General features: G+C 39.2%; 1 protein-coding gene across 1 annotated transcript in view; it reads right to left on the reverse strand.

Moving 5' to 3' along the window:
• SRPRB (SRP receptor subunit beta) overlaps positions 1-12396 on the reverse strand; it is a 38838-nt gene that overhangs the window by 19025 nt on the left and 7417 nt on the right. Inside the window, exon 5 of the mRNA XM_055413490.2 lies at positions 3125-3261. Within this exon, the coding sequence (XP_055269465.2) occupies positions 3125-3261 (137 nt within the window). The remainder of the gene's footprint in view (positions 1-3124; positions 3262-12396) is intronic.

Raw genomic sequence — 12396 nt, forward strand, 5'->3', positions numbered from 1 at the left:
TTCAATCCACTTATATTTAGTGTGATTACTGATAAATGGGGCTCCCCTGGTGGCTCAGTAGGTAAAGAGTTCACCTGCAATGGAGGAGACCCAAGTTCAATCTCTGGATCAGGAAGATCCCCTGGAGGAGGAAATGGCAATCCACTCTAGTACTCTCACCTGGGGAGTTCCATAGACAGAGGAGCCTGGCAGGCTACAGTCCATGGAGTTGCAACGAGTTGGGACACGACTGAGTGACCTAACACTTTCACTTTTTCACAAATAAATGAGGACTTAGTACTGCCATTTTATCTTTAGTTTTCTGGTTGTTCTATATCTCCATTGTTCCTGCCTGACATCTTAGTTGATGGTTTACTATCATGTTTTTCTTAGCTTCCTCCTCTATTATATTCATGTCTCTAGACTTACACTTCGTGGTTACCATTCAGTTCAGTTCAGTCGCTCAGTTGTGTCCGACTCTTTGTGACCCCATGAACCACAGCACGCCAGGCCTCCCTGTCCATCACCAACTCCCGGAGTTCACTCAAACTCATGTGCATCGAGTCAGTGATGCCATCCAGCCATCTCATTCTCTGTCGTCCCCTTCTCCTCCTGCCCCCAAGCCCTCCCAGCATCAGAGTCTTTTCCAGTGAGTCAACTCTCCACATGAGGTGGCCAAAGTATTGGAGTTTCAGCTTCAGCATCAGTCCTTCCAATGAACACCCAGGATCGATCTCCTTTAGAATGGACTGGTTGGATCTCCTTGCAGTCCAAGGGACTCTCATAGATAACTTAGTTCTTTTTCTGTTGATAGCATCTTATATTCATTTCCCATTACATAAGTTCTGTTCTTTTTCTCTTCCCCTTTTACATTTTGTCATCTCAAATTATCTCTTTTTATACTGTGAGTTCATTACCAAATCCCAATAGCTATGGGTATTTTTACTGCTTTTTCTCCTTTAACCTTTATGCAATAATTGTTTAGCAACCTATTCTGATGCAAAGTTGCAGTTTTCTGAATCTACCTACCTATCACCTTACTCTACGTTTTGTGTACTTTTGCCTCTTCATTTCAGGTAGAAAAGCTCCTTCCAATATTTCTTTTAAGACAGGCCTAGCGGTAATGAACTCCTTCAGCTTTTGTCTCAAAAAGCTTTATTTCTCCTTTATATCTGAAGGGCAACTTTGCTACGAGGATTTTCAGCAGTTTTTATCTTTTAATATTTTGCAAAGGTCATTTCATCCTCTCCTGCCTACAGAGTTTCTGTTGAAAAATCTGATGGCCTAATAGGGGTTCCTTTGTAGGTTACTGTTTTTTTCCCTGGCTGCCTTTAAAATTCTTTATCACTGAATTTTGACAATTTTAACATAATGTGCCCTCGAGAAGATCTTTTACCATTGAGATATTAAGTGTTCTATTAACTTTATGGACTTGTATATACAGTTCCTTCCCCAGGTTTGTGAAATTCTATTATTTCTTTAAATAAACTCTCTGCTCCATTCTCCCTCTCTTCTTCCTCTGGGATATCCAGAATTCTTATGAAGGATAATGAAGTAGGAGAATTAGCATAAGATTCTAGATCTATCTTCAAGCTCACTAATTCACACTTCCATTAGGTCTGCTCTAGCTTCCAGTGCTTACTAATGCATTCTTCATCTCATTTATTGACATGGTCAGCTCCAGAACTGCTGTGTGGTTTTTTTTTTTTAGACTTTTAACATCTTTGTTGAAGTATTTCTTCTTTTCATTAATTTTATTTCTAAGCGCACTGAACTGCCTTCCTAAGTTTTCTTGTAGCTTGCTGAGTTTTTTCACAACACCTATTTTGAATTCTCTATCAGTTAGAGTGCAATCTTCCATGACTTCAGTTTGGCTTCCGAAGAACTTTCCTTTTCTTTTTGTGACACTGTGTATGTGGTTTCACATGGTACTTGACAAGTTATTCCTCTGCTAGTGCATTTAAAGTAGCAAATATCTTTCTTATGTAGGTAAAAGGTTTTTGTTTTTTTTTTACCTCTAAGTTGGAAATTAGAGGCCTTTATTTTTCTTGCTATAACACAAGTTTTTCACTTTTCATACTTGAGCTGCCTCTGGCTATATTTGAGAATTGACACTTTCCACCCTCCACTACCTCTGCCTGATTATCACTGTCACTGCCTGTGCTCCAGGGTGGCCTGGATGGCCACTGCTACTAGAGAGAGGGGTTGGCAAAGGGTGGAGGGGGCAGGGTCATGGGCTCCTTCTCCACATCTAGGGCTGTCAGGTTTACAACTCACCACTGCTGTGACCCAGGGGATTATGGTCACAGGACCCGCCATCACTGCTTGCTGCTAGGTTCCCTGTGGTCAAAGGAGCCACTGCAGCCAGGAGGCTGGACTCGTGTGTGCTGTCTTCCCTGTTGCTACAGGGGTCTCTGGGGCTTCCGCTCAGCCACTGTGGCCAAGGGCCAAGATTGCAGGCACCTGCTTCACTGTCCCCTGAGTGCCACCTCCTTTATGTATTCCAGTCCATCCATCTTCAGAAGCAGACTTCTGGATCTCTCTGGTCCTAGTGTGCTAGGCAGAGGAACCTTTGTTGAGTCATGAATGTTCTACAAGTTGTAGAATGAAGGGGAGAGGCAAACAGGGAGTCTCACACCTCATGATGCTGACATCACTTCTAATCTGGTTTTAAAAGTAATAAAACTAAAGCCTAGTTTTATTGGCTGAGATTAAATAGTTTTTCATTCTTATGAAGCTAAAGAAAACCACTTCTGCAAACTCTCCTTGATGAAATGTGCTAGATGGCTAACTTGTTTAAAAGGAGAGACTCTATCCTGTCCTTCCTCGACTGTGTATCTGATAAGACATACTGTTGATCTGATGAACTTAACTTGGTAAATTAAAATTATTTATGATTAAAAAAAGAAAACACTGTATGAATGAATGGTAATAATCATTCCTTTGTCACTCTTTAGGATAACCTGGTAAAGGAGACTGAAGAAAATGTTGGAGTATAAATAAATTTTAAGATTTAAAATCCTGAATTTATAGTTCATTAGCAATTGTCTCTCATCCTCAGTAATAATAACTGTAGATAACTATTAATTCTTAGTAGGAATCTCAGAAAAATCTCAACTATTATTGCCAGAAAACACGATAGTACCTTGCTTATTACAAGCGATTAAGAATGATGGTGTGTTCTTCAGACCTATACTGTCAAGGAGGACTTGATACAGAAACTCAGCCACGTCTTTTACCTCTCGCTGGAAGGCTGCACTGTCCACAACAAACACAATAGCCCTGGAGGGGAAAAAGAAAAAACTGGCATGTGAGCATGGAATAGTGCGGCACTATGCTGAAAAAATGATATCCTTAATTTTGTTCAATTCAATCCTAATGAATAACACAAAATAAGCTCACATACAAGTGTGTGCACAAGTAATCATAAAACATAAGTATTTAACAAAGGACTAGTGACTGCTACCATGTATCGATATTTAAAATCCTAGAAGATAATCCTATTAAAATTCAATATGTCAGCAAATGTGGAAAACTCAACAGTGGCCACAGAACTAGAAAAGGTCAGCTTTCATTTCAATCCTAAAGAAGGGCAACGCCGAAGAATGTTCCAACTACCATACAACTGCATTCATTTCACATGCTCAAAATCCTTTAAGCTAGGCTTCAGCAGTACGTGAACTGAGAATTTCCAGATGTACAAGCTGGGTTTAGAAAAGGTAATGGAACCAGAGAGCAAATTGTCAACATTCATTGAATCATAGAGAAAGCAAAGGAATTCCAGAAAAACATCTACTTCTGCTTCACTGACTACATTGAAGCCTTTGACTGTGTGCATCACAACAAACTGTGGAAAATTCTGAAAGAGACAGGAATACCAGACCACCTTACCTGCCTCATGCAAAACTTGTATGTAGGTCAAGAAGCAACAGTTAGAACAGGACATAGAACAATGGATTGGTTCAAAATTGGAAAGCAGTACATCAAGGCTGTATATTGTCACCCTGCTTTTTTAATTTATATGCAGAAATGACTGACTGGATGAACACAAGCTGGAATCAAGACTGCCAGGAGAAATATCAACAACCTTAGATACACAGATGACACTACTCTAATGGCAGAAAGTGAAGAGGAACTAAAGAACCTCATGATAAGGGTGAAAGAGGAGCATGAAAAAGCTGGCCTAAAACTCAACATTCAAAAAATGATCATGGCATCTGGTCCCATCACTTCATGGCAAACAGAAGGGGAAAAAAGTGGAAGCAGTGACAGATTCTATTTTCTTGGGTTCCAAAATCACTGCAGATGGTAACAGCAGCCATGAAATTAAAAGGTACTTGTTACTTGGAAGAAAAGCTATGACAAACCTAGACTGTGTATTAAAAAGTAGAAACATCATTTTACAGACAAAAGTCCATGAAGTCAAAGCTATGGTTTTTCTAGTAGTCATGTACAGTGTTGGACCATAAAGAATGCTAAGTGCTGAAAAATTGATGCTTTCAAATTGTGTGCTGGAGAAGACTCTTGAGAGGCCCTTGGACTACAAGATCAAACCAGGGAATCCTAAAGGAAATCAAACCTGAATATTCTTTGGAAGGATGGAAGCCAAAGCTAAAGCTCCAAAACTTCGGCTACCTGATGCAAAGAGACGACTTACTGGAAAAGACCCTGATGCTGGGAAAGATTGAAGGCAAAAGGAGAAGGGGTGGCAGAGGATGAGATGGTTAGATAGCATCATTGACTCAATGGACATGAATGTGAGCAAACTCCAGGAGACAGTGAACAACAGAGGAGCCTGGCATGCTATTGTCCATGGGGTTGCAAAGTTGAACATGACTCAGTGACTGAATAACAACGATGAATCAATGACTGATCTAAAAAGACAATAGGAAATGATGCTTCCTCTCAAGTCCAGGAAATTGTCATATACAAAATCATGTGATAAGACACTAGGACAGACATTGTATCTGCTAGGAAACAAAGAGGAAGATCATTTACATAAAGAAGGGTGTAATAGTTGAGTGAATTTTAGCCAGACAAAATATCATTGTAGCACAGACTGTCTAGAAAGTAGTTTGTGCAGGGCACAAATGCCCTGGAGAACTCAGTGTAAGCTAATACACAGACAGGTGGGGAAATGAAGGAAATTAGGTCAGAGAGAAGAGGATGTGACACACTGACCTACAGAGTTTATGTTTTTCTGTCTCACAAAGAATATTGCTGTTTAGTTGCTAAGTCATGTCCAACTCTTTTGTGACCCCAAGGATTGTAGCCCCCCACGCTCTTCTGTCCATGGATTTACCAGACAAGAATATTTGAGTGGGTTGCCATTTCCTTCCCCATGGTATCTTCCCAACCTAGGGATTGAACCTGTGTCTCCCACATTGGCAGGTGGATTCTTTACTGCCTCTTACAAAGAATATTGGTGCCTAAATGAAAGATAAAACTAAGAGGATAATCAAACTAGAAGCAGAGTGATCAGGTAGGGCCTAACCTAAGGCAGCAACAGTGAGAATCATTTGCCAGAAATAAAGAGGCATCAAAGCTAAAGCAAAGCAACCCAAGAAAAGAGCAGACAAAAGACCTTAAGGGCAAGTATTTGAATGCCTAGGAGATGTGCAATGACCAACACATGAATGCTCTGTGCAAAGCCTAGAACTTAAAAGCAGTCTAATAGAGGGTGGTGTGGGAAAATAACCCAAGAATTGAATCACTAGGCCTCCTGTGCCACACAGAAACGCAATATGAATTTACATTTTCTCATGGTGTAAGATCCTGAGGGAGGAAGACTGCACCAGACTCAATGAACCCCCATGGTCCCCAACAGAAGGAAATATGAATCCTATTTGGAGAGATGCTTTTATAACCTAAAGCAAACAAACAAACAAAAAACTAACCCACAACCACAATATCAACAACAAAATCTCATCCCCTTGAACAGGGGTTCTGGATCTAAACTACAAAGACAATAATAAGTAGTAAATAAAATATTTTAAGCTACTTACTAGAATACTAGATACCATAAGAAAAGAATAAAGATAGTACTAAAAAAGAATACTAATTTTAAAAGATAGGTTTTTAGAAGCAAAGAACAAAATAACAACTTAACAGAAAAGATTAAGTTGCTTAATGGCTTAATGGAAAAGCCTTTGACTGTGTCGACCACAACAAACTGTGGAAAATTCTGAAAGAGATGGGAATACCAGACCACCTAACCTGCCTCTTGAGAAATCTGTATGCAGGTCAGGAAGCAATAGTTAGAACTGGACATGGAACAACAGACTGGTTCCAAATTGGAAAAGGACTATGTCAAGGCTGTATATTGTCACCCTATTTATTTAAGTTATATGCAGAATACAGCATGTGAAATGCCAGGCTGGATGAAGCACAAGCTAAAATCAAGATTGCCAAGAAAAATATGAATAACCTCAGATATGCAGGTGATACAACACTTATGGCAGAAAGCGAAGAAGAACTAAAGAGCCTCTTGATGAAAGTGAAAGAGGAGAGTGAAAAGGTTGGCTTAAAGCTCAACATTCAGAAAACTAAGATCATGGCATATGGTCCCATCACTTCATGGCAAATAGATGGGCAAACAGTGGAAACAGTATCAGACTTTATTTTTGGGGGCTCCAAAATCACTGCAGATGGTTATTGCAGCCAAGAAATTAAAAGACGCTTACTCCTTGGAAGGAAAGTTATGACCAACCTAGATAGCATATTAAAAAGTAGAGATATTACTTTGCCAACAAAGGTCCGTCTAGTCAAGGCTATGGTTTTTCCAGTGGTCATGTATGGATGGATGTGAGAGTTAGACTGCGAAGAAGGCTGAGCGCCGAAGAATTGATGCTTTTGAACTGTGGTGATGGAGAAGACTCTTGAGAGTCCCTTGGACTGCAAAGAGATCCAACCAGTCCATCCTAAAGGAGACCAGTCCTAGGTGTTCGTTGGAAGGACTGATGCTGAGGCTGAAACTCCAATACTTTGGCCACCTCATGCGAAGAGTTGACTCATTGGAAAAGACCCTGATGCTGGGAGGGATTGGGGGCAGGAGGAGAAGGGGATGACAGAGGATGAGATGGGTGGATGGCATCACCGACTCTATGCACATGAGTCTGGGTGAACTCTGGGAGTTGGTGATGGACAGGGAGGCCTGGCATGCTGTGATTCATGGGGTCACAAAGAGTCCGACACGACTGAGCGACTGAACTGAACTGAAGGAACAGATAAGCAGAGAATACTATAGCTAAAAAGGATAGAGTAAACCACAAAATAAAGGTTAAAAATATCTTACTATAGGCAAGATGAAAAGACCTGGAATGTATGATAGAGAAAAGATAAGAAAAGCAGAAAAGATATGGCTTAATGATGCTAATGAGAGTTCTAGGAGAAGAAACTGAGTAGAAACAGAACTACCTGAAAAGATATTATTGAGAATTTTCCAGAACTGAAGATGCAAATATTTCAAATATTTCAACTGAAATAATACACTTGAATTCCAAACACAATAAAGCTAAATCATCCCTGAACAGAAGGATAATCTACCCCTTAACACAGGATAAAAATAAGATTCTATATCATGAAATGACAAGTAGACTGAGCACTGCTTTCTAATCTACAACAGTAGATACTTGAAGTCAGGAGTAATGCCTTCAGTGTGAAAACAGAGCTATGAAAAGTATTCAAAAATGAAGGCCAATGAAAAAAGTTTCAAATGCACAAAAAATGAGAAATTTTATCTCTTGTTCACCATTCTGCAAACATGTCTAAAAGAAATACGTGAAAGAAAATTGAATCAAAAGGAAAGAGTAAGAGGCAAGAAGCAATGGACTAAAAAAAAAATCCATAAACATCCTAATAACTCTAGGCAGTCACTGAACGGAGGAGAAAAAAATCACTGTTGGGGGTTAAAAAAGAGGAAAGGAAATTAAAATGAAGATGTAGGAAGATCAAAGTAAGGCATTTTAAGATTCAGTTAAAGAAAGCTAATATTATTGATTTTTAACTTTTGTTAAGCAGTCACTGTTTTAAAAAAGAAGTGTAGAGGATAGCAATGAAAAAGGAAGAAATAACATAGTTTCAAATCAGTTGAGGGAGAAAAATGAGATGGTTAGGGAAACCTGATCATCAGGTATGATTAAAAACTCAGAAGGTACAATTAAAAAACAAGAAATCACAGATCAATATACTATACCTTGATCCTTGGGGTTTAGGAGCCTGACCTTCTAATCAAAAATCTGTGTATAACTTCAGTTGGCCCTCCATATCTGAGGTTTGACATAGGTTGATTCAAAGCAACCACAGATTGGGTGGAACAAATTAAGTGAAAAACTTCCTCCTATAAGTAGATGCACATAGTTCAAACCCATTTTGTTCAAGGGTTCACTGCAGTATCTTTTGAATTTTTATTTATTGTGATTATGATTTGAGCTCATTTGTATCTTCATACTTTGAATGTTTTAGTAACCCAAAATACATGGATCAAAGAGTAATCACACTGTGAAATGTAAAAAATTTGTAGCTGAAAGTGAGAAAATAATTTTAAATTAGAATTAAAACCTAATTACAGCAAAATTTACCAGTTCTAGATTTGTAGCAATTGTTTGAGGAATAAAAGAAAAATATCACACAACTTCCAGTTTCCAGTCTGGCATGAAAGAAGCTGAAAGTCACCATTGCATTCTAAGAAGTAAAAAGCTAACCAGACTGAAAAATTCACAGCACTTAAGTTCATCAGAGAAGTGAAGTTACAGGGCAAAGCACTGCCCCTCAAACTGGAGAAAACAATATGTATACACAGAAAAGTACAACTTACTGCAGAATAAACTCATGAGAACAAATCTCTGTGGGACCTAGTGTGAAAACTGGATCTGTAACTGATGAATTGCCAGAAGGTCAGCATGAACAAGTCTAAGATATAAAACCCCAGGGAGACCCACACTTTTGTAAATTTTACCTCCAGAAGCTTGACTAGGTTCTTGTGGTATATAGTAGAGAAAAATCCCCTCATGCTTCCGGTAGGGAGAAGGGAAAAGAAATCATTTTGAGATATGCCAGATCTTGATGAGGTCTTCGAGAAGGAAATGGCAACCTACTCTAGTATTCCTCCCTGGGAAATCCCATGGACAGAGGAGCTTGGTGGGCTACAATCCATGGGGTCACAAAGAGTTGGACTAGACTTAAAGACTAAACAACAACTACAAATGAAGTTTACTCTCAGGAGAAATCATTTAACCAGAGCCTAATTTGCTGGGATTTTATAAGAGCCTAACTGACCTGCAGAAAGGGAAATATCCAACTCCACACAGCTCTAGCTTTCCAAGTGGGAGAAGAAAAATATCCATCTCCAGCCTACACTACCAATGCTATCCCATTTAAGGGGGCAGTGGGAATCAACTGAGAATGAAGTGTAAAGCTCACAGTCCAGATACAGGCCATTAAGACTGAGATCTAGTCATAGGATGCTTTCTTTCTTCTCACACTTCACCACGTTACTAATGGCAGTTCTTACCCAGTTTACTGCATGTCTATCAAGAAAAATTACATGACACACTAAAAAGTAAAAAAGAGTTTGAAGAGAAGAGGCAAGCAACAGAACTTGACTCAGCTATGGAAGGATGTTGGAACTGTCAGACCAGGAATTTAAAATAATTGTGATTGTGGTGCTAAATGTTCTAGAAGATAAAGAAGACAACATGCAAAAACAGATGGGAAATGTAAGGAGGGAGATGAAGTTCAGAAAAATAACTAAAAAGAAATGCTACACAGCTTCCCTAGTGGCTCAGTGGTAAAGAATCCACCTGCTATGCAGGAGACAGGGGTTCAAACCCTAGTCTGGGAAGATCCCATATGCAACAGAGCAACTGAGCTGGCACAGCACAGCTACTGAGCCTGTGAAGAATCGGGGAGCTGCAACTATTGAGCCCACAGGATGTAACTACTGAAGCCCATGTGCCTAGAGCCTGTACTCTGCAAGGGAAACCACCACAATGAGAGCCGTGCATCACGTCTAGAGAGGAGCCCTGGCTCACTGCAACTAGAGAAAAACCTGTGCATCAATAAAGACCCAGCACAGCCATAAAAAAATAACACTATATATAAAAACAGAAATGATACAGATCAAAAGTAAACTAACAAATGAAGAACACCTCTGATGAAACTATTAGTAGACTGCACACAACTGAAGGAAAGAACCTCTAGCTTCAGATATCTCAACAGAAGCCTCCAAAACTGAAAAGCAACGAAAACAAAGACTTAAAAAACCAGAAGAGAATATCTGAGAACTGTGGGAGAACTACAAAAAGTGTAACATATATGTACTGGGAATTTCAGGAGAGGAAAGAGAAAAAAGAAGAAATATATAAAACAATACTGGCTGAAAACTTCCCCAAATTAATGTCAGACACCAAACCACAGATCGACAGAAACCACAGGAAGCTCCGAAAACACCAAGCAGGATTAATGTCAAAGGACTATAGCTAGCCATATCATTTTTAAACTACAAAAAATGAAAGATAAAGGAAAAAATCTCAAAATAAGCCAGAAGGGAAAAGACCTTATATACAGATAAGCAATATAAGAATTATATCCAGTTTTTCAGATACCATGCAAGCAAGAAGCAAGTGAAGGTAAATACTTAAAGTGTTAAAAGAAAAATCCCCAAACCTACAATTCTATACCTTGTGATGTTTATAGCACTGAATGCATTTATTAGAAGAGAAGACCTAAAATCAATAATCTAAGCTTCCATCTTAGGAAGCTAGAAAAAGTAGAGCAATTTAAAGTAAATAGAAAAAAGAATAAAAGAGAAGAAATCAATGAAATTGAAAATAGGACATAAATGGAGAATGTCAACAAAACCAAAAGCTGGTCCTTGAAAAGATCAATAAAATTTATAAACTTCTAGCCAGTCTAACTAAGAAAAAGAGGACACAAAATGGACGTTAAAAGGATAATCAAGGAATATTATAAATAACTCTATGCCCACAAATTTGATAAGCGAGGTCCAATTCCTTGAAAGATACAATCTGCCAAAACTCATATAAGAAACAGACAATCTGAAAAGCTCTAAACCTATTAAAGAAACTGAGTCAAAAATTAAAAGGCGACGGCAACCCACTCCAGTACTCTTGCCTGGAAAATTCCATGGACAGAGGAGCCTGGTTGGCTGCAGTCCATGGGGTCGCTAAGAGTTGGACACGACTGAGCGACTTCACTTCCATTTTTAACTTTCACGCCTTGGGGAAGGAAATGGCAACCCACTCCAGTGTTCTTGCCTGGAGAATCCCAGGGATGAGGGAGCCTGGTGGGCTTCCGTCTGTGGGGTCGCACAGAGTCGGACACGACTGAAGTGACTTAGCAGCAGCAGCAGCAGCTTTAAGTAATTCATGTTTTAGATACTATTTTAAATGTAACTGTTTTTATGTCAATATTCAATTGTTATTTGCTAATTTATTAAAAAAATCAGTTTTTGTGTGTGATCCTAAAAAAAAAAAAACAAACATACAAGATCTACATGAGGAGAACTGTAAAACTCTGATCCACAAAACTGAAGTAGAACTAAGAAAATGGATAGGAAGGCTAAATAGTGTCAAGAGGTTAGTTCTCCCCAACTTGATTTATAGATTCAATGCAACCCCAATCAAAATCTCAGCAACTAAGTTTGTGGATACTGACAAACTGATTCTAAAGTTTATGTGGAGAGGCAAAAGATTCAGAATAGCCAACAGAATCCTGAAGAAGAACAAAGTTGGAGAACTGACATTACCAACTTACTGTGAAACCACAGTAATGAAGACAGCATGGTATTGATGAGAAAATAGACCAAGAGAACAGAACAGAGTCCAGAAAGAGACCCTCACCTATACAGTCAAGTGATCTTTGACAGAGGAGCAAAGGCAATAAATAAAGCAAAGATAGTGTTTTTAACAAACAGTGCTGGAAGAGACATCTACACACACACAAAATGAATTTAGATACAGAACTTATACTTTTCATAAAAATTAACTTAAAATGGATCACATACTTAAATGTAAACCAAAACTATAAAACTCCACACAGGAGAAAACCAGTGCTGAAGCACCATTGGAGAAAGCACTGCTGCTGCTGCTGCTAAGTCACTTCAGTTGTGTCCGACTCTGTGCGACCCCACAGACGGAAGCCCACCAGGCTCCCCCGTCCCTGGGATTCTCCAGGCAAGAACACTGGAGTGGGTTGCCATTTCCTTCTCCAATGTGTGAAAGTGAAAAGTGAAAGTGAAGGCACTCAGTTGTGTCAGACTCTTCACGACCCCATGGACTGGAGCCTACCAGGCTCCTCTGTCCATGGGATTTTCCAGGCACTAGATGATCAGAATTTCTGAAACTCAACATTAAGAAAACAAACAACCCAATTTAAAAAGTGGGTCAAAGATCTTCA

Source organism: Moschus berezovskii, chromosome 1 (genome assembly GCF_049115385.1).
Source record: "Moschus berezovskii isolate FMDL1 chromosome 1, NW_MosBer_1.0, whole genome shotgun sequence".
Taxonomy (NCBI): Eukaryota; Metazoa; Chordata; class Mammalia; order Artiodactyla; family Moschidae; genus Moschus; species Moschus berezovskii.